The following is a 22,752-nucleotide window of genomic DNA, read 5'->3' as shown; positions in this document are numbered from 1 at the left end:
AGGGGAGTCGAGGAGAGAGACCCCACTCAGGTCAATTCCAGGGTATTTAGCGGACACCCTTGCCAGGCCTTCATCGAAGCCTAAGGCAAAGGAGTCGGACCCCGCATCCGACATGTCACGGATGAACTCGGCGGACTGACGATAGGCCTGTACCGCCTGACGCCCGATTTCTGCGCTCTTCTCGGCCAGCGCCGCCTCCGCTCGCTCCGTAATCTGAGCTTTCGCTTCCATGACCTTCGCCACAATCCGGTCGTCCGCCTCGGAGGAGACCCTCAGCAGATCGGCCCGAGCCTCCGTGTGCTTCGCCTCGGCAGCGACGCGAGCAGCCTCAGCCTCCTCCAGGCGCGAATGAAGCTCCTGGTTGCTCGCACGAGTCCCCTCCAAGGCCGACTCCAATTCGGCCATCTTGGCTTCAAGAGATCGGGTTCGGTTGCGGGCGTTGTCGGCCGACTGCTGGGCCTTCTTCCACCTTTTTCGGAAATCGGCAGCCTTCCGGGACTGCTTTTCGGCTCGCTCCTCCGCCTTCCTGATCTCGCTTTCGAGACCCGAGGCAACCTTGAGTCGCTCCTGAGCCTCCAACAGTTGCCTCTCGAGGGCGGCGAAGCCGAGTGCCCGCTCTTCGGCCACCTGGAGCCTCGTCTCGAGGTCCCTGGTCGTTCTCCCCGCCGCAGCCTGGCCTCCCTCCTCTACAGCTTTCAGTCGGCTCTCGGCCTTCGCCAGGAGCCTCGCCTGTTCCTCGTGGCTCTCCTCCAGACGGATCATGTACTGGGCGAGCTAAGAGACAGGAAAAATGTGAGCGTCAGACGGGGATCAATAGAGCCTATAAATGACGAAAGCGTCCAAAAGAACACTCACCGACATGAGACAGACGCAGCTGGCAGCTCCGACTTCAGGGATCCTCATCTGCCGGACCTGCCTACGGTCACCCTCCAGCAGCACCGTCTCGATGAGGTTTCGGGCGCCGGCGAAAGTGAAGGCCGACCCCGACTTCGCCCCGGAGCCGGACGGTGGTTCTGCCTCCTTACCCTTACCCATTGCTTGAGGGAGAGTCATGCCGACCGTGCTCGGGGCGGGGGCCGCGCCAGAAATCGACAGGGTTCCGCTCGGCCGGGGCCTCGGCGCGCCCCTCCTTCTCGTATCATCCGAGGCCGACCGAGTCGAAGGCCGGGCTGGGGACCGACCACGGGCGCGCCCGGATGACACCTCCGGAAAAGCGGTAGTCTCATCACCGGAGGGCTGATACGGCGTCAACTGTCGGTCCGAGCCCGCGGCGTCCCCTTGATCGGTGGGCCCGGACCCGTCTGTCGGCGTCGGAGTCGCCTGCTGGCGGGGCTTCTTCGCCGGTGGGACCCCGCTCGGAGGAGTCCGTTTCTTCCTCCGGACCGCTTCCAGTAGGGACGCCCTACTAACAGCCATTGCCCTGTCCGACTGCATGACGTCGTCGATTTCTGCAAAAAGAACGAGATGGTTAGAAACTGATGGAAAGAAGAAACGAAAGAGGAGAAAAGAGCTAAAAAAGAAGGAGTGATGGCGGGCTCACGGTCGGCGGGGACCGAGCTCAGACCGACGTTCACCAAGGCATCCTCGGAAATAAGGCGAGCCACCGGGGGGAGCCGGCCCTCGGCAACCAACCCCCTCAAAACGGCGACGCCATCGGACTCCTCCCTTGACAACCTCGATAGGCCGATCGGGAACTTTATCGGCGTCTCCCAGGTTGTCCCGATTCCCCAAGAGGGATCTACGTCGATGAAAAAGAAACGCTCCTTCCAGCCATGAATGGAGGAAGGAGCCTCCTTGACGAGGCCGCACCCTCGCCGCGCCGCAAAGCACCACCACCCTCTGTCCCGGGGGTGGCCGTTCAGGCCGTAGCATTCCCAAAAGACATTCAGGGTGGCGGGAACCTCGTGCATGCGGCAGAGAACCTGGAAGGCCGTCAGGGTACGCCATGAGTTCGGCACCAGTTGCGTCGGCGCCACTCTTAAACCTCGAAGCACCTGCACGACTAAGTCCGAGGGAGGAAAGCGGAACCCAGCCCGAAGGATGTCCTCATTGATGGCGACCTTCCCTGGAGGAGGATGGGACATCCTCTCCTCAGGCCCCGGGAGCATAACGTTGCAGGCTTCGGAAAGGTGGTACCGGGCCACGAACCTATCTAGGTCTTCGGGGACCAGCTCCGACTGAATGCGGTCCGCTCTTACTTCGTCCATCCCTAACGGCCAGAGAATCTACGGTCAGGACGGGGTCAAGAGGGGAGAAGGGACCGGAACGACTGGGGTACACTAATACGAAAGGAGAAAGTACGGAGAGCCCTAAATTGAGGAATGGGGCAACTCACCGGAAGGGAAGGAAGAACGGCTCCGAGAGCGTCAAAAGAGGAGCGAACGAACAGTCCGACAGCAACGGCAGCAGCACAAGGAAGAAACTCGAGGATGCCTGCGGAGAGAAAAGCGGACGGGGAGGGCCCCCGGTTAAATAGGCGGAAAGGCGGGTGACGCCTCGGTGACGCCAGAGGACGCCTGGCTGCCGAAGGATCGTTCGCGCCCCAAAGGCGAATCGACGCCGTTAAGGAAGGATGTCCGCCGAAATCCGCAGACTGCCAGATCAGCGACAACCGCCATATGCCATAAAGAAGGCGGGGAGCTCGGAGCGCGCGCGCCTTTCCGAGGGATGGCGGCAATCTCGAAGCATCACTCCCTTCACCCGTTCCCCTCCTGGTTCCAGGCTCGGAAGTGGGGGGCTACTGTTACGGGGGAACTTAGCCACCATGCCCCACGTGACCGGCACGCGCGCCCAGGAAGACTACGGCTGCCCCTTGATCCAGCAATCCGACCTCGGGTCGGATATCTTCGGCTCCGCAGCCCGACCCCGAGTCGGCTGCCCCTTGATCCAGCAATCCGACCTCGGGTCGGATATCTTCGGCTCCGCAGTCCGACCCCGAGTCGGTTGCCCCTTGATCCAGCAATCCGACCTCGGGTCGGCAATCTCTTGACAACAACAGACTGTTCCCCTGAGGCACGCCGCGGCCCCCTGCTCCACTACTCCCTGCAACTGCCGAATCCGGCGCTGCCCCACGATCCCCTGTAACAGTCGTACAAAGCGGAGCTCCACTATGCCCTGCCATGGCCGTACCCAGCGCTGCCCCACGACGCCCTGTAACGGCCACGTCAGTGGCAACCCCATCGTGCCACACGATGACCAATCCCCAGAAAAACCCCCCAGCCTGATATATATGGGGCTGGGGGGGGAAGGGGGAGGGTAAGCAAGATTTTCCAGAGTATTATCTTACCTGCTACCTCTTCTTCTCCTTCGATCTCCCCTAACTTGATCGTCGGAGGGCCCCCACTACCCCGGTGGTGGTGCGAGGCTTGCTTGCAGGTCACCCGGCGGAAGGCGGAGCGCAACCGAAGTAATTCCAAGGGAACTCCATTCACACCGCTGTGCCAATCGTTCTCGGTTTGGACCTCCAGCAACACTAAGGAATGGGACCAATAACTGTTAGGTGAGGTCTTCATGACTTAGAGACCAAGTAGCATTGCAACATGCTTGAGAAGCATTGTACTAGAGTTGTACACTCATCTATTTATGTGTCACGAATAACTGTTAGGTGAGGTGGCATGTAAATCGGTGGGACCGCAGTACCCACTAGAAATTCTAGTCGTGTAGGTTTTCCATTTTCAGGGGAGTGTGAGAAATTCGAGAAAATAGTGGGAGGTACATTTGTTCTAAAAGATCCTAGAACAGATTAGGATCAAGTACAAAAGTCTAACTAAAATCTTTACTCTCTGCAGATCATAATGTCAGCTTCAAACCCTTTGACCCGTATTCTTGAGACCAACCGATTGACCGGTACCAATTACAGAGACTGGCTTAGAAATCTCAAAATTATTCTAAGTTGTGAGAAAATAGGCTATGTGCTCGATAATGATATCCCCACATTACCAGCATGTCCGACCGCTGATCAGCGTACGACGCATGAAAAGGGGACAGACGATAACATTAGGATCAAGTGCTACATCATGGCATCCATGTCCAATGAACTCCAATGCCAGCATGAGAATATGAAGACTGCTAGGGACATACTAGCACACCTGCAAGAGTTGTATGGTGAGCAAAGTCGCACAGCTCGTTTTGAAGTGTCCAAGAGGCTCTTCAAAGCAAAGATGCGCGAGGGGTAGTCTGTCCATGATCACGGTCTGATTATGATTAAGGACCTGGAGGAGCTTGAGAAGCTCGGTATGAACATGCACAAGGAATTGCAAGTAGATCTGATCCTTCAATCCCTTCCTGATTTATTTGGACAGTTTATAGTAAACTACCACATGAATAAGATTGAATGCACTAAGACTGAACTGTTAAACATGTTGGTAACTGCTGAGGGAGCCTTGAAAAGTTCAAGGGGCAATGTCCTTGCTGCTGAGTTGACTTCTAGTTTCAAGAGAAAGTCTACTTGGAAGAAAAAGAAACCTGCAAAGAAGCAGAAGAAAGACAAGAAGCCAAAGAAGGAAGTTCAAAAAAAAAAGGCGAATGACAAAGAAAAATATTTCCACTGCAATGTCAACGGCCACTAGAAGAGGAACTGTCCTTCACATCTCGAGAGCCTGAAGAACAAGAAGGCTGACACACCTTCAGAAGGTATAGACTTGCTCGTAATTGAAACTAACCTAACGGTTTCTTCTACTTCTAGTTGGGTTATAGATTCTGGTTCTAGTGTCACTTGTGCACTACTATGCAGGATCTAAAGGAAAGTAGAAGGCTGGCGGAAGGTGCGGTAACCCTTAGGATTGGCAACGGGGCAAAAGTTGTTGCTGTGGCTGTGGGCACCTACCCTCTGCGACTATCGTCTGGTTTTAGTTTATTACTTAGAGATTGTTATTATGTACCTGTCGCTAGCAGAAATTTGATTTCTGTTTCATGTCTAGCACAGGAAGGTCATGTTTTTACATTTGACAAAGACTGTTGTTCTATTTATTTCAGAAATAAAATAGTCGCACATGGTTTTATGATTGACAGTCTCTATCATTTGCATATGGATGTATCTATAAATGTGTCTGAGCAAGAAGTGAGTGCCAAAGGATCCAAGAGATCCAGGGATGAGATAAACCAGAAGTATTTGTGGCACCTCAGGCTTGGCCATATTGGAGAGGACAGAATGAACAAAATGGATAAAGATGGACTTCTCGCCTCATTGACTTCCGAGTCATATCCAGTTTGCGAGTCCTGTCTTCAAGAAAAAATGGCTAGATTGCCCGTTGTAGGACATGGGGAGAGGATCATTGAAATACTTACCCTGGTACATACAGATGTATGTGGCCCATTCGATGTGCTAGCTAGGGGATATTATTCGTACTTTATTACCTTTACCGATGATTATTCACGGTATGGATATGTGTATCTTATGAGACACAAATCTGAATCTTTTGAAAAGTTCAAAGAGTTCAGAAATGAAGTAGAAAAACAAACTGAAAAATCCCTTAAGGCTCTTCGATCAGATCGAGGAGGAGAATACCTTAGTGGAGAATTCCGGAACTATCTCAAAGAGAATGGCATAGTCTCACAATGGACTCGTCCGGGTATACCTCAACTCAATGGGGTGTCAGAGAGGAGAAATCAGACTCTATTGGATATGGTCCGATCCATGATGAGTTTCACTGATTTACCTATATTTCTTTGGAAAGATGCCTTACTTACCGCAGTATATCTACTGAATAGAGTTCCCTCTAAATCCGTTCCTACCACACCGTATGAGATATTGCATGGTAAAAAATCAAGTGTTGGTCATCTCAAGATTTGGGGATGTCTGGCCCACGTCAAACGACTATAGGTGGACAAGCTAGAGGCTAGGACCATAAGTGCTCGTTTTATAGGATATCCTAAAGAGTCATTAGGATACAATTTTTACGTCTCAGAGGATCACAATATTTTTATGAGCTGACATGCCATCTTCTTGGAAAAACAGTTTATCCTTGATAGAAGCAGTGGGAGAAAAATTGAGCTTGAAGAGAAAGTCTCAGAAAAGCAACGAGTCATGGATCCTATAGAACCCATTCATACAGAGCCAGTACACGTTGTTCCTTCACCTCGCAGATCTAGTAGGGTCTCCCATCCTCCTGATAGATATTTAGGTATGCTTGAAGAGGATACTAAGAAAATGTTCCTCATGGGAGATAGGGAACACATAGAGGATCTCAAAACCTACAATGAGGCGATATCAGATATCGATTCCGAGTAATAGTTGGAAGCTATGAAGTCAGAGTTAGACTCCATGCATTCCAACCAAGTTTGGACTTTAGTGGATCCACCAGAAGGTATTGTACCTATTGGATGCAAATGGATCAACAAAAGGAAGATAGATTCGGATGGAAAGGTAGAAACCTATAAGGCAAGGCTGGTGGCGAAAGGGTATAGTCAGCGCGAAGGCATTGACTATCAGGAGACCTTTTCATCTGTAGCCATGCTAAAATCCATCCGTACACTGCTTGCCATTGCAGCATTTTATGATTATGAAATTTGGCAGATGGATGTAAAAACTGCTTTTCTGAATGGATATCTTGATGAAGATATCTATATGGAACAGCCATTGGGTTTTACTTCCAATGATGGAGATCACAAGGTCTGCAAGCTGCAAAGGTCCATTTATGGACTAAAGCAAGCATCTCGGAGTTGGAACACTCGTTTCAATGATGCAATCAAAATGTTTGATTTCATCAAGAACGAAGAGGAACCGTGTGTTTACAAGAAGGTTAGTAGGAGTGCTGTTGTATTTCTTGTATTGTACGTGGACGACATTCTCTTGATAGGAAATGATATTTCCATGCTAACCTCGGTCAAGGTCTGGTTGTCAAAAGAATTCTCCATGAAAGACCTTGGGCAAGCATCCTATATTTTGGGGATAAAGGTCTATAGAGATAGATTTAAAAGGATGCTTGGCCTATTACAGAAGATGTACATAGAGGAAGTGCTGAAAAGGTTCAGCATGGAAAACTCTAAAAGGGGTCTCTTGCCCCTAAGGCATGGAATTCATCTCTCCAAGAAGATGTGCCCCAACACATCTGAAGAGATTCAACGCATGAGCAAGATCCCTTATGCATCGGCAATAGGGAGCCTCATGTATGCCATGCTGTGTACACGACCTGATATAGCCCTTGCTGTGAGTGTCACAAGCAGATATCAGTCGAATCCAGGTGAAGACTATTGGACAGCTGTGAAGAATATTCTTAAGTACTTGAGAAGAACTAAAGATTTATTCTTGGTCTTTGGAGGAACATTAGAGTTAAAGGTAGAAGGGTACATAGATTCAGACTTCATGACTGATATCGATGATAGAAAGTCTACATCTGAATATGTGTTCTTGTGCAATGGTGGTACGGTGAATTGGAAAAGTTCTAAACAACCGATCATTGCTGATTCTACTATGGAAGCTGAATACATCGCCGCCTCTGAAGCTGCTAAAAAAAGGCTTTTGGTTCAAGAAATTCATTGCAGAATTGGACGTGATGACATCAGATGCCATAACACTCTACTGCGATAATAATGGCGCCATAGCTCTTGCTAAGGAGCCAAGGTCTCATCAGAAGTCCAAGCATATAGAGCGGCGCTTCCACCTCATACGCGACTATGTTGAGAAGAAGTATGTCGAGGTGCAGAGAGTAGACTCCGCGGACAACATGGCAGACCTATTCACTAAGCAGCTGAGTCAGCAAAAAACTGAAGCCCACCTTGAGAAGATGGGACTTAGACATATGACTAATTGGCTTTAGTGCAAGTGGGAGATTGTTAGATGTATGCCCTAGAAGCCAATCTGGCTGACACATTGTTAATTCTAGGACATAATTTTGTACTTGACTATTTATTATTGAATAAATAAAAGGCATCTTTTTTATTCATATTGTTTATATGTCTATGAATCATCCAAGAATTAATAAGATGATAATGCATATTCTTAAGAGTTAAGAATTTGAGCCATACATCATTGGTGATTAAATTCTGAATGCTCCTGATCAATAGATCATCACGAGGATGGTGATCGATCCAATGAGATCAGTGCACACATTGCTTTCCTTATGGATGGACGAGACTCGAGTCCACGGTGTGGCGACACTGAAGTAATAGTGCAGGTGCTTGTTAAGAACAAGGGTACTGAGCATGACCAAGACAAGAAGTCACTTGGATATCTATCTACTCGTCAGTGACTTGCTTGATGTTGCAGTAGTGTGACTGGTCCTTTGACCTGCGGTGCTTTGGCTACTCACAGTAAGGTTATTGTAGTTTGACTGCACGTATACATGGTCTTTAGACATACGGGTCCATGCAGTGTAGCTATGTTGGGTCCTTTAGGGTTAGTACTTGATGTTCCTTTTGAAACCCAAATTTTTTTGGATTTTAGCTTACTCTTTTCCCTCAATTTGTTATAGTTGAACTTTCTGAAATTATATTCATATGCTTTGTGTCCTACTTTATTGCAGCAATGACAAGTTATATTTTCATTTTTGGCTTTCACAAATATATTCTTTAAGTATTTTTGCTTCCTATTTATTTTATATCCTAATCTTGCTTTATCATATACAGCTTTTTGACTATAAAGAATTATATTTAATTTAGTTGAGCTAAGTGTAAACTTGTCCACTAACGATTTGTATTTTTCTGCTTCTTTTAGCTTGAAATTTTTAATAATTAGACTTTTAGTTTCATTAGTGAACTTCCTACTTAATGTTTTATAGTCATTAGATAGTTTCAACTTTTCTTTGATAAAAAATTGATTTTCATCTTTTAGAACTTTATTTTTATTGATTAGCTTCTTGTGTTCTTTCATAAGTTCTAAAAATGCATCATGTAATTCTTTTACTGTAAAATCACATTCAAGTTCAGAATCTACCTCATCGTCATTTGCCATATAGCAAATTTGGGCCGTCTCTTGTTGATCTTCCTCTTCCAAACTCGACTCCTCACTTTCACTCCATTCAGCCATGAGCTTCCTCTTTTTAAGCTTTCTTGCCATCCATTTCAATTTCGGGCAGTCTATCTTGAAATGCCCGGGCTTGTTACATTCATAGTAAATTGGCATTTCTTTTTCTTTTTCCTTGTCCTTTCCCTTTTCCTTGCTCGAGCTACCTTTGAGGAAGGGCTTCCTTTTAAGAAATTTCTTCTTCCCTTACATAAATTTTCTGAATTTTCTTGCGAGCATAGCCATTTCTTTTTCATCATATTCCTCCTCATCATCAGACTCCTCTAATTCAATTTTCTGTTTTGGAGTCGTAGACTTCAAGGCAATGGTCTTCTTTTTCTTGACATCCTCTTTTGAATTTTGCTTCATGGTCAACTCATGGATCATGAGTGATCCTAGAAGTTCTTCCAATTGTAGTGTATTGAGGTCCTTTTCTTCTTGAATTGCAGTTACTTTAGCCTCCCAAACTCTTGGTAGTGACCTGAGAATTTTTCGCACTAGTTTAGAGTTAGTATAAGACTTTCCTAAACTCTTTAGTCCATTTAAGATTTCTGTAAATCGAGTGAACATTTCAGTTATGGACACTGTTGATTCCATTTTAAACAATTCAACCTATGCACTAATATATTTATTTTTGACTCTTTAACCTGATTAGTTTCTTCATGTGTGACCTCTAGTTTATCCCAAATTTCTTTCACGGAGATGCATGTAGATATTCTATTAAATTCATTTGCATCTAGAGAGCAGTAAAGTACATTAATTGCTTTAGCATTTAATTGTGCTAGTCTTCTATCACTATCATTCCAATCCATTTCTAGCTTAGGAATGATTATGCCCTCTATACTATTGTGGGTGTGTGTGGTCCTCTAGTTATGATATTCCACAAGTTATAATCTAGAGCTTGAATAAATATCCTCATCCTAGCTTTCCAATATGTGTAATTAGTGCCATTAAATAGAGAAGGTCTGTTTGTAGATTGCCTCTCGCTTATAGAACATCCTACTTGGGTTGTCATGATCTTTGACTCTTGATTGTGAGATCAACAAATACTATGAGAGCGCCTTGCTCTGATACCACTTGTTGCCCAAGGTGACAAGCCAAGAGAGGGGTTGAATTGATTTTTCTAAATTTTTCAATCTTTTAATTAAATCAATTGATGAGTGAGTGGTTTAGTTAATATTAATTAAGTGCGTGTAGTGAAGTTAGAACAATACACAATACAAACACACAAGAAGTATAGTGGTTCGGTGCTCTCCTAAGCGCCTACGTCCACTCTTCAAGCGTTCTCTTGGAAATTCACTATAATTCCGCGAATTACAGTTGGATTGTTTTCCGGGCTCACAATCCAAAAATCTTTGCACTTTGGTTTTCCGGGATCACCAAAAATCTATGTTGGTTTTGTGGACTCACCAACAAACCTTCACCGTTGGTTTTACGGGCTCACCAACAAATCTTACGAAGTAATAAAGAAGAAAGAGTTTGAAACTCCTAGAAGAGCAAATATAACAATTTTACACTAATAGAAGAGAGGAGAAAAATAGTTATCGCTTTGAGGATCCTCTCCTCTTCTTTGCTAAGGTTGCTTCACTTCACAATAGGTTGGTGGAGCTGTTGAATGCACACTCAGATTGCTCAACCACTTCCTTTTCGAGACTTGAATGAAGAACCTTAATGAAGAACACTTGGACTTGCTTTCTCTTGAATATGCTATTGATTTTTTGGCAAAAGATGCTTTCTCTAATGAATAGTGTCACTTTAAATACTTTCCCACCTCTATTGGTCACTCCCCATTGGTTAGATTTGAAAAACTAGTCGTTGCTAGCCGTTGGAAAGTCAAAAAGTACTTCTACAGAACTAGCCGTTATGCCCTTGTCCGTGCTGGGGTCGACCCAAACTTTTCTCGGGTCGACTCAACTTACTATTCATTGGACTTAGGGTCGACCCGACTCACACTGGGGTTGACTCAAACTTCACTGGGGTCGACTCCTGCTATAGTGGGGTCGGCCTTCTTAGGAACCACAGAACCTTGCATTTTTGGTTGTTTTCACTGGGGTCGATTCAACCTTTCTTGGGGTCGACCCAAGCTACAGTGGGGTCGACTCAAGCTCCAGAGACGTGATTTTTGAGCATAAATCCTTAGGGTCGACTCATGTATAGTTGAGGTCGGCTCCATTGGGGTCGACTCAAGTGTTCCTAGGGTCGGCTTCATCTGGGGTTGGCTCAAGAAAACTTGGGGTCGACCCTCTCAGTAAATTTCAGAGAGTTATTTTCTTGAGGCTTGAAACTGGGGTCGGCTCAAGGTTCTTTGGGGTCGGCTCCTCTCCTTGGGTCGACTCAAAGATACATGGGGTCGACTCCACTTACTGTTCATCTGTGCCATTCTTGCAGGGGTATGCCAGATGATTCCATGGTGTGCCAGGGTCGACTCCACTTAGCTTGGGGTCGACTCAATCCACACTTTCCTGCATCTTAAGGTTAGACTAATTCATTTAATCAATGAAATATATTCAAAGCAATTTTGAGCGTATGCCACGATAGAGCTACATACCCTTAACATTGAAAATCACTGTTTTGCCCTTAAGAGTATATTTCACTTGAAACTTTGCTGAATTAGAATTAAGAGTTCTCTATCCCTTTTCTACTACAAATTTTATCTCGTTGTTAATCATTAGAAGACGTCTTGATCTCATTCTCTTAATATATCATGAATGTATCGAGGGTGTCATATTCATTAGTGATGTATTACGTTAAACTATATTATTAATTTGATATTCCCTCAATGGTTGTGTTAATCATCGAAATAATACTATCATCCTCAAACTTTTAAAAGTGCAAGAAAAGAAAATTTCGTGGACGATTTTTTTTAGGGGGGATATGAGACCCTAGACTAGGCCAGGTCCACTTGACCGGCCCAACCACCTAACTAGGGCCTCACATGCATCACACGTGAGGGCACCAGAAAGAAGACTCCAGCTAGAGTCTTGTACTCCTCGATCACAATGAATCGGGAGTTTATCGTGATCCGGAGATTGACCGAATAAGGCATGGGATTAGTTATTTAAGATTCCTTTCCATTTGTCCATCGAATTTTCCCAAGATTAAGCCATCAATTTCGAGCCCTTCCTTCGACCTTCTCCCTCGCCTTGTCGCCAGAAGGAGTCGCCGGAACCCTCACCGGACCGAGATAAGCACTCCTCTTTCTTCTTCCTTTCTCTCTTCTTTTGTTGTAGGACGATTGGCCTCGAATTGGATGGCGAATCACCGAAAAACTGCTCGAAATAGGAAAAACCTCTTTCTGTTTTCCCTCGTCGTCGGCCCTTGCTTGCCGCCGTCGACCATCGAGGTTGGTCGAGCCGCTTTCCGTCGCCTTCAGGGCTAGCCACCATGGCCACCCTTGGATCCCATCAAGGAGAAAGGAAGAGATGGACTCCCCTATTTTGAAGAAGAAGAGAGTCTCTCTCTTCTTTCTCTCTCCTCTCTCTTCTCTCTCTCCTATTATCTCTCTCTTGCTGGACTTTCTCTCTCTATAGGATTTTCTCTCTCTATACGACTTTTTTTCTCTACTCTCTCTAAGGTAGTTGGATCCATTAGGGACTCTTCACAGTGATTTTGAATTGACTTTGATAAAGGGTCCTGATCCATAGTTGTTGGACGGCGAGTCGGTCTCCACCCTGGCCTCTACCAAATACTGTTAGATTTGATCATCTCTAATTTTTGTTGAACCATCTGTGCCCTAGTTCGAACATGACTCGATGAAATAACCTTCATTGGACCGACCTAGATGTCGGGCACTCCTGCTTGGTCAGCCCTATGAGGATATTGAAATTTAGAATTTTTATTTTTAATATTATGATGAAATTCTAATGAAAAGTGTAATTTTGGAATCTTAGGCTCTGAGAAGAATTTTCAAAATTAATTGGATCTATTAGTTGGATTGCATTTGCAAGATAAGTAATATAATCTTTTTTTAGATTTATTGGTAAATTATAAATATATTTTTTTAAGTCGAATTATTCTTTATTTATGAATTTGATGCATAGTGTTATATACTTTTTCTTAGAATATTGTATGATTCTTGATTTAACGTATTGGTCTTGATTTGGATTTTGTTTGATTGATTTTGATATTACATCTTTTGATTTGGAATGCTGAACATGTTTTGAGAAAAAGAGTTTTGAATTAAAATAGATTTAGACTTACAGCTGGATTATCTTGAGGACCCCGCTAATGGGGGCTAATACGTTAGTATATAATTTATCCTGAAGGTTGTGCCCAAGATGATTAGTAACATACCGCCAGTAGACCAGTGCTCCTGAAGGACTTTGTTGCATGTTGATGTATAGCTCACCGCAAGAAGTTGTCAATGTTATGACCTTGTTGCAGAAAAGATGTAGTCATAGTTCTTGGCGGTCGTGTTGAATTTGATGATTTGAAAGAAATTAATTTATGAACGATATTTGGATTTTTAGAGAATTGAATTTAGCATAAGTAATGTTTTACTTTTTCTAAATTTATCAATAATTATAAAATTATTATATTCATAAATTTTGAGAGATATTATTCATGATGCATGAATTTGATCGATAAATATTATTACGAAAAATATTATTTTAAAATATTATGATGATATACAATCTTATTATGGATATAATTGATTGATTTTGACACCGCATAATTTTAGAACTGAAATAAAAATTCTACAACTATTTGAATTTCGACCTAGCTATGTTAACGACTCCGCCAATTGGGGCTAATATATTAGCATATGATTTGTCCCGATGTTTGTATCCAAGATGATTAGTGACATACTGCTAGCAGATCAGAGGTCCTAAATGACTTTACTGCAATATGAGAGAATGACTAGAAGAATTGTGGCACAAGTTATCTTAGATTAGAGTTTATTTAAACTAATATTTTATCTTAGACTAATGTTAGAATTATGAGACATTGTAGTTTAGTTAGTTAAAAAAATAAAGTTTTCATATTATTAGTTAAATTATTCCACTGCATATTTATGATATCATGTTAAGATACCTTGCCTGCTTGTTGGAAGAGTTTTTATGAATATGTGGTAGTTGTTGTGACTCCCGGTTCATAATCGTAGGTCAGGGGCATGACACTAGGAGTCCATAATCTACCTATAGAGTTACAGTATGACTCATTCGGGGGTGGCATGGTTGCTGAAATTTGGGGATGATAGGAGCTGATCCCTCTCCTTTTTTTTCCTCTGTCTTCTTCTATCAATGGCGGCTAGGGTTCATGTGGATGGAGAAAGGAGGAAGAAGGGAGATGGAAGATGGCTAATTTTGGGTGCTATTGGGTTCAATAGATGATGGCTGAATTTGGGATTGTGTTTGCTTGGACTAGGGCTGATGGAATTGGGTTACAACCCAAGGTTGGATTAGGTTGGACGTGGGGAGTTGAATGGCGTGAAGGGAAGAGGAGTCCTAAAGGGTTTAGGACTCTTGGTGGCTTTGGCATGAGCAAAGGAAGGGGTTAGGGGCGTGGGAATGAAGGGATAAGGAAAAATAAATGTGGATGGATGAGAGAGTCTCACTCTCAATCCAATCCAACGGTTGACGTGAAAGGAAGATGGCGTCTCACCAAACTTCCTTCAGTTCTTCTTGGCATTGCACCAAGGGAAGAAGAATCTCTCTTCTCACGTGAAAGATAACAAATTTCTCAAAGGAATCTAATCTCTGGATTTTATTCTTCAACTTTTGCTTTATATAGAGTAAGAGGTTGAAAAAATAAGGACCTATACAATCAGAATTTTAGGACTTCAACTAAATATGGACTTTTTTAAATCAAATCAATCAACTGACGAAATCAACAAATGAAATCCACCGACAAAATCAACTGATAAAATCAACTAACAAAATCAACTTACAACATCAACTGATGAAATCTACTAAACCAACTAAGACTCCTAAATAACTAGGACTTTTTAAAGACACATGGACTAAGAGTCCATATTAGCTAGAACTCTCACAAACGACACATGGACTCAATAAACAAAACTTCAAATAATCTAGAACTCCTCATAGTGTATGGAAGAGAGTCCAAATCAACTAGGACTCTTCTCCAACCGCCACATGGACCAAATAGACAACTCCTAATTGCTCAAAGACTCCACAACGCCATGGGCTCAATATGATTTTATGGCGTTGGGATCTAAACTCCAATTGACTCAACATGACCAAACTAGAGGACTCAATCTCCATATGACTCAACACGCATAAACAAACAAAAAGGCCTCAATGTAATTGGGTGTTGAAAGACTCGAATTTAATGTAACTAGGTGCTGAAAATTTTGGACCCACTGTAATTCAATGCTGAAATTTTGTGGATCCAATGTAATTTGGGGCTCACTCAAGGAGAGGACTCAATCCCATGCACACTTCAGGCTTGGGCTCATGCTCCTGCATCACAGTAGAAGGCCAATTCTAATTTCTAACATGAAGGACTTGTATGGGAACAAAACAAAGTTTTGAGAAGTCCAAGATTCCCTCCATACAATCTCTTGCTGGGAAGAGACTTAGAATTAATTGAGAAATGTGTCTCAGATTAAAATGACAACAGGTACAGAACAAGCAGAAGCAAACCGGAGTTTTTTTTTCTTTAATTAATGTTCGAGGGTCCTAAGAGCGATGATAAACCTACCAATTAACCATGGCAATGAATTAATCAATGTACTGGAGAACCAAAAGATACGTGCATTGTGTGCTCCTAGCGAAACAAAGTAGCATTAAAAAAAAGAGTTCCTGTGATTCGTTGTGTCGAAACAAAATTATGGTATAGAATTCTCAAATTCATCAATTTCATCAAAAAGATTTACAAGTTCTGGCATATATCCACATTCTAAACTTGATCGCAGGGTAAGGGCTGAACCAAAAAGGCTACCCGACATCGCAACCGCACCATCTGATTGAGGAGGAAAACTCTTGCTTCCAGGCCACGTGGATCCGAATCCACAAACCGGTTCGCCGCGAATCATCTACATTTTGATGCTTCTTCATCCATGGAGAATCCATGGAACAGAGAGCTACAGAGCGTTCCTAGCATAAGCCAACAGAGCCGAGCTTGTATACCTCCCAGTTTCAAGTCCTTGCTTGCCATAGATAGGCCGGTCTTTGCGGCCGCCAGTATCTAAAGCTCTGTCCATCCATGCAATGCAATGCCAGCCAACTCCGATCGACCATTCGAGCTCCCTCCAATTGATCACCCATTTGATTCCAATCAAGCTGAGCCACAGGAGGCATTGAACAGAAAAGCAATCTGCGATGGATCATGCTCTCATCACTGGATCGTCCCCGTGAGCTTGCACTTGGACATGAACAGGGTTGCCGTGTAATTGAGACTACATAGCTTCAACAGCTCGGCCGACCGCTGCTTTAGCTCCGGACTGCAGCCACTCTGTATTACAAGCAACAACTTTGCAGCCAAGCCCGCCTCCACCGCTCGCGACGCACATTCATCGGGAGCGAGCTTACAGACCGCCCATAAGATGGACAACGCATGCTGAGTACAGGACTCGGACACCCTCATCAACAGCCTCACGGCATTGGGAATAGCCTGAGGGCAATCCTTCAACGCCACCCGCCCTTCCGGGATCGCCGAGAGATCATTCAGGATCTGGAGAGCCAATTCCAGACACTCGAGACTGGAATCCGGCAAGAGTTCGACGAGCTGCGCAACGGCACCGACCCTGACGATGAGGCTTCGAACCTGCCGCTGGTGGGAGCAGATGGTCTTGAGCAAACTTAGGCCGGCCCAGGTGCCACTGGGATGGTGTTTCTTATCCTTCACCAGCCTCATCAACCCCACCAGAAGACTCAAACTTGACACGATCTCCGGCCGGAAATCCTTCTCCCCCATCAGCATCTCTATGAGTCTCGTGCAATTGATCCTGGTCTCGGTCGTCCCCTCGTTGAGCATGTCGACGACCAGCGAGACCTTCGCCGGCTGCATCAGATTCGCCTTCGCCTCAGAGTTCAGAGAAAGATTGACGAGGATGCCGATCGCCTCCGAGCCGACAGCGTGGGAAGTGAAGGGACCTAGAAGGGACGTCAGAAGGGCGATGCTGCCGGAGTCGGCGACGGTCTTCTTGATGGAGGAGTGGTCGACGACCATCTTTTGGAGCTCTTTCAGAGCCTGAACTCTGGCATGGCCTTTAACCTTTCTGAGGGTGTCGAGGAGCTCGGCGGCGCGGCCCTGGACGTCCTCGGAGCGCTTCTTGAAGCGGAGGTGGCGCTGGGAGAACCAGGCGTGGATCAGCTGGTGGAGGGTGCGGTTGGGCGTGACGGCGTCGTCCCAGAGCTCTTGCATGGTGGTGGGGCAGGTGAGGTGGCCCATGGAGAGCCATTTGAGGATGTTGGTGCGCTCGTAGGTCTGGCCCGTGCACAGGGTCACCGGATCCAGCATGGCCTCGAGAGAGATGGGGCAGATGAACACCGAGGGGACATCCTCCACCGGCTCCAGCTCCTCGATCATCTTCTTCAAGTCCACCTTCTCGCCGCCGGCGGCGCAGCCTGGGCCGCCCCAGCCCCCGCCTCCGCCTCCGCCGCCGCCCAAGATGCCATCTTTCACGGCCGTCTCCAGATCCAGGATCCGCCCGCCTCCCTCCAGCCTCCAGGACAGCGGTTGCTGGTACTGCGGCATTGTCTGAAGCCCAAGATTCGATTTTTACTGGAAGGAGAGGGGAAACAAGGGAGGAGGAATAAGAAGGAGAATGGAAAGGTGGTGGGAGGGGGGAGAGGACTAGTGAGAGGAAAAGAGAGAGAATGGGAGGAGGAAAGCGAAATGCGAGCTGGGGGCTCCCATTCTCTCTACTTTTGGCGCAGGAGGTGTGGTGGAGGTGGTCGCGCCAGTCAAAAGGTGGGAGGCCATCATCATCACCGGCATCATGGACTTATAATCTTCGGCCTTGCTCTGAAATCCAAACCGGTCCACCGGAAAGCCACCAGCTTGGCCTCACTGGAGCTGAGAAAAGGCGAAATCATCAGCAAGCAAGGACCTTTGAGGCCCGGATCAGAAGAAAAAGAAGAAAGAGCGAGGCAGGAAATCCGAACCTCCAAAGAAAAAGAGCGTGGGAGCTCCGAAGAGCACCGGAAGGGAGTCCAACGGAGGCCAGGAGAAATCTAGGAGATACGGATGAATCACAGAGAGAGACTGAGATCCAAGTCTCACTCCACCTTGTAGGGGTCGAGCTGGAGAATGAGGAGAGGGAGAGAGAGAGCATATACTCCAAAACAGCGAGGACAGAGATAGAGAGCACTCGGTTATTTCTTTTTCTCTGTCTCACCCTCAAGGGTAGCAGAATAGCATTATTAGGAAGAGGTAGGGTCTCTCTCTCTCTCTCTCTCTCTCTCTCTCTCTCTTGCCTTTCTGCTTGGAATATCCTCCAAATAGAGGAAAACGAGTGTTTGTCTTGGGGACTGAGAGGAAGGTTGTGGACGGCCTTGACCGAGTGCGAGTGTTTTTGGCGGAAGACCGAGTGGGTGATGAGATGTAAGGTAACAGCCGTTATGTATCATGACGCCGTTATACCTATTTTGGGTCCTCCTGCCCCAAAATATGATGGTAAAAACTAAATAATCATTTGTGTGCTGTACTCGGCATCATTCAGATTCATTCTGCATTTTCCCTATCACCCTAAATAAAAATTTTTAATTTTAATCTCCATGCTAGAATTTATAAATAGTTATTATTGGTAATGAATTTTGTAAAATATTATCAATTTATCATTTGAATGGATAACCATATATATATATATATATATATATATATATATATATATATATATATATATATATATATATATATATATCAACTGCTTATTTAATTTTTGTTGCTATGTACACATCCTTTTTCAAAAAAAAAAGAATGATGGTTATGTTACTGTTACGGGGGAAATAAGCCGCCATGCCCCACGTGACCGGCACGCGCGCCCAGGAAGACTATGACTGCCCTTTGATCCAGCAATCCGACCCCGAGTCGGACATCCTCGGCCCCGCAGCCCGACCCCGAGTCGGCTGCCCTTTTGATCCAGCAATCCGACCCCGAGTCGGACATCCTCGGCTCCGCAGCCCGACCCCGAGTCGGCTGCCCCTTGATCCAGCAATCCGACCCTGAGTCGGATATCCTCGGCTCCGCAGCCCGACCCCGAGTCGGCTGCCCCTTGATCCAGCAATCCGACCCCGAGTCGGATATCCTCGGCTCCGCAGCCCGACCCCGAGTCGGCTGCCCCTTGATCCAGCGCTCCGACCCCGAGTCGGAGATCTCTTGATAACGACAGGCTATTCCCCAGAGGCACGCCGCGGCCTCCTGCTCCACTACTCCCTGCAACGGCTGTATCCGATGCTGCTCCACGATCTCCTGCATCAGCCGTACAAAGCGGAGCCCCACTATGCCCTGACGTGGCTGTACCCGGTGCTGCTCCACGACGCCCTGTAACGGCCATGTCAGTGGCCACACCATCGTGCCCCACGATAACGAACCCCCCTGAGAGACCCCCCAGCCAGGTATATATGCGGCTGGGGGGAGAAAGGGGGGAGGTGAGCAATATCTCCCAGAGCACTCTCTTACTTGCGATTATCACCTCTCCTCCTCCTCCAATCTCCTCTGACTTGACCGTCGGAGGGCCATCACCACCCTGGTGGTGGTGCAAGGCTTGTTTGCAGGTTTCTTGGCGGAAGGTGGAGCGCAACCAACACCAACCAAAACAACTCAGACGGAACCCCGTTCACACCGCAGTGCCAATCGTTCACGGTTTGGACCACCAGCAACAGTTGGCGCTAGAGGAAGGGAACCGAATCTTAGAACGATCGTAATGGCACGGCAAGGTGGTCGTGGAGCTTCCAATGCTTCCGGTCGCGGAGCCTCTCGCGCCTCCGGCCGGGAGGCTGCTGCGTCCCCAACGCACTCTCAGCAGCACTCCACCGCCCCTTCTCCCATTCAGACGGTCGAAGCTGCCCAGTTCGACCAGCTAGCCCAGCAGGTTCGCACCCTCGCGGAGGCAGTGCAGAATCTGCAGGGCGTGATCTCTCGGGTGCCGCAACGGGCTCAGGAGCCGCTGCCCCCCGAGCACTCGCCTCTTCCTCACAACCCGCGCTCCTTCCTCTCCCATGGAGAGGAGCGCCGGCGCGAGGAGGATTCTCGAGTGCGGTCCATTCTGCCAGGACCTTCTCATCGGAGCTGTGCGGGGTACGAGAGGCGGACCCGGGCGCGTTCTCAGACACCCCAGTCCTCGAGGGGCCCGCACTCCAGTCGGTCCCCCTCGCGCCGCTCCTTGTCCCCCACCCACCGGTCGCGCTCCCTGGACCGGCGGGTGGACGATCTCCACAGACAACTCCAGGTCCTGAAGGGTCACTCCAAAGATCCCTTCGCTGACTTGGAGATCTCCTCCCAGCCGGCGCTTGCCTCGAGGATCCTGCGGACCCCGAACCCGCCGGGGTTCAAAATGCCGGCGATCGAACCCTACGACGGGGCGGCGGACCCGCGGGACCACGTGGAGAGTTTCAGGACTCTTATGCTCCTCCATGGAGCATCGGATCCGCTCCTCTACAAGGCCTTCCCGGCGACCCTCCGTGGCCCGGCAAGGGCATGGTTCGCCGGCCTGGAGGCTAACTCCATCCAGTCCTTCGACCAGTTCACCCGCTTCTTCATCAGCCATTTCGCCGTCAGTAGCAGGCGGCGACTGGTCTCCGACTCCCTCTTTGATGTCCGGCAAAACGAGGGAGAAAGCCTGCGGGATTATCTCACCCGCTTCAACAAGGCTACACTGGAGGTCCGGAACCTGAGCCAGGAAGTGGCTCTCTCAGCCCTGAAGCGTGGCTTCCGGAAGGGCAGACTCACCTTCTCCCTGGACAAACGCCTGCCGCGGAGTTTCCCGGAGCTGTTATCTCGGGCAAACCAGTATGCAGACGCCGAGGAGGCAGCCTCCCACCGGAACAAGGAGGCCGCCGAGGCCCCTCTAAAGCCCGGGAAGAAAAGGCGAAAAGAGGCACCCCAGAGGAGGAGCCCGACGCCTCAACGCCGGCGCAGAAGCCCGTCACCAGCAAGGAACCACGGCGCCACACGCCCTCGTTCTCCGCACCGACGCTTCAACCGGTATACCCCACTCCTGGCCCCCCGGGCCCAGATCCTCATGGAGGTCAAGGGGCGGGAGGACCTCCCGGTCCCGAGGCAGATGAAGAAGATCCCTGGGAGGAGGCCTTCTCGGGCGTACTGTGAGTACCACCGAGACCACGGCCACGATACCGAAGACTGCTTCCAGCTTCGGGACGAGATCGAGGCTCTCATTCGCCGAGGGCGTCTCGGTCGATATGTAAACGACCGACGTCCCCCGGCAGACCCGCGTCCGGCCGACCCGGCCCCTCAGGAGCCTCGGGAGCAGAATCGACCCGTTGCGGGAGTGATCCACACCATCACTGGGGGCTGCTCTCGGCCCGTGAGGAACGCAGGGGGCTCGGCGGAAGCATCAGGAGTGGCCGTCGCGAAGAGGCACCGGGTCGGAAATGTAATCACTTTTTGTGATGAAGATGTAAAGGGGGTTCAGACTCCCCACGATGACGCCATGGTGATCTCTCTCACTATGGCGAACTATGATGTAAGGCGTGTTCTTGTGGATAGTGGAAGCTCAGCTGATATTTTGTATTATGAGGCCTTCCAAAAGATGAGCTTGTCCCGACAATTGTTGCACAAAACATCCACCCCCCTCATAGGATTCACTGGAGACGCTATCTCGGCCGAAGGTGTCATTGAGCTGCCTGTGACTGCGGGCGTTGCACCCGCAGAAGCCACGGTGCGACTCGGGTTCTTGGTCGTCCGTGTCCCCTCGGCCTACAACGCTATCCTCGGATGACCCGGACTGAACGCCCTTCGCGCGGTGGTTTCTACCTACCATTTGCTCATGCGGTTCCCCACGGCGGCCGGGATTGGAGAGATCCGAGGTGACCAACCAACCGCACGGCAGTGTTTCCTAGCAACTCTCAAAGGGAAGAAGCCCATGGAGGCCCTAAGCGTCGAGTCCCTTGACGCCAGAGACGAAGTGGCCTTGCGGCACGGGGAGCCGGCCGAGGGCGTAATCGAAGTTCCCCTCGAAGAAGGCCGCCCGGACCGCACGGTCCGGGTCGGAGCCAACCTCGACTTGGAAGCTCGGCTCCGGTTAGTGGAATTCCTCCGAGCCAATGCTGATGTGTTTGCCTGGTCGGCGGCCGATGTACCTGGGATCGACCCGGAGGTCATTTCTCACGCCCTCAACGTCGACCCGACCCACCGACCAGTAAAGCAAAAGAAGAGACACTGTGCCCCGGATCGGATCCGGGTGGTCGACCAGGAGGTAGACAAACTCTTGGAGGCAGGTTTCATAAGGGAAGTGAGCTACCCCGAGTGGCTGGCAAACGTCGTACTTGTCCGGAAGGCGAGCGGGAAGTGGAGGATGTGCGTCGACTACACCGACCTGAACAAGGCGTGCCCCAAGGATAGCTTTCCGCTCCCGCGAATAGACCAACTGGTCGACGCGACTTCCGGATATCAGCTGCTGTCTTTCATGGACGCCTTCTCCGGCTACAACCAAATAATGATGGCTCCACAGGACGAGGAGAAAACGGCCTTCATAACAGACAGGGGGCTGTACTGTTACAAGGTAATGCCCTTCGGTCTGAAGAACGCTGGCGCTACTTACCAGCGCCTCGTCAATAAAATCTTCAAGGAGCAGATCGGCCGGAACATGGAGGTGTACGTGGACGATATGCTGGTAAAGAGCCGCCATGCGGATCAGCACATTGCGGATCTGGAGGAGACCTTCG

The 22,752-nt window shown here is 48.1% G+C and overlaps 1 protein-coding gene across 1 annotated transcript; it reads right to left on the bottom strand.

The window, feature by feature from the left end:
* Positions 1 to 15,722: 15,722 nt before the first annotated feature.
* On the bottom strand, positions 15,723 to 18,247 carry LOC103698683 (U-box domain-containing protein 30-like). Its single transcript, XM_088711813.2, has 2 exons — positions 18,013 to 18,247; positions 15,723 to 17,923 (listed from the first exon to the last, which is right to left on the bottom strand). Exon 2 carries the CDS (start codon positions 17,600 to 17,602, stop codon positions 16,241 to 16,243), a length of 1,362 nt encoding a protein of 453 aa, XP_088567939.1. The 5' UTR covers positions 17,603 to 17,923; positions 18,013 to 18,247; the 3' UTR covers positions 15,723 to 16,240.
* Between the last annotated feature and the right edge of the window lie 4,505 nt (positions 18,248 to 22,752).

The sequence above is a fragment of the Phoenix dactylifera genome, chromosome 15 (genome assembly GCF_051530095.1).
Source record: "Phoenix dactylifera cultivar Ajwa chromosome 15, Ajwa_hap1_PhDact_Kaust_v1.1, whole genome shotgun sequence".
Lineage (NCBI taxonomy): Eukaryota > Viridiplantae > Streptophyta > Magnoliopsida > Arecales > Arecaceae > Phoenix > Phoenix dactylifera.
Note: the sequence above shows the minus strand (reverse complement) of the source record. Positions and strands in the feature narration are given on the sequence as shown.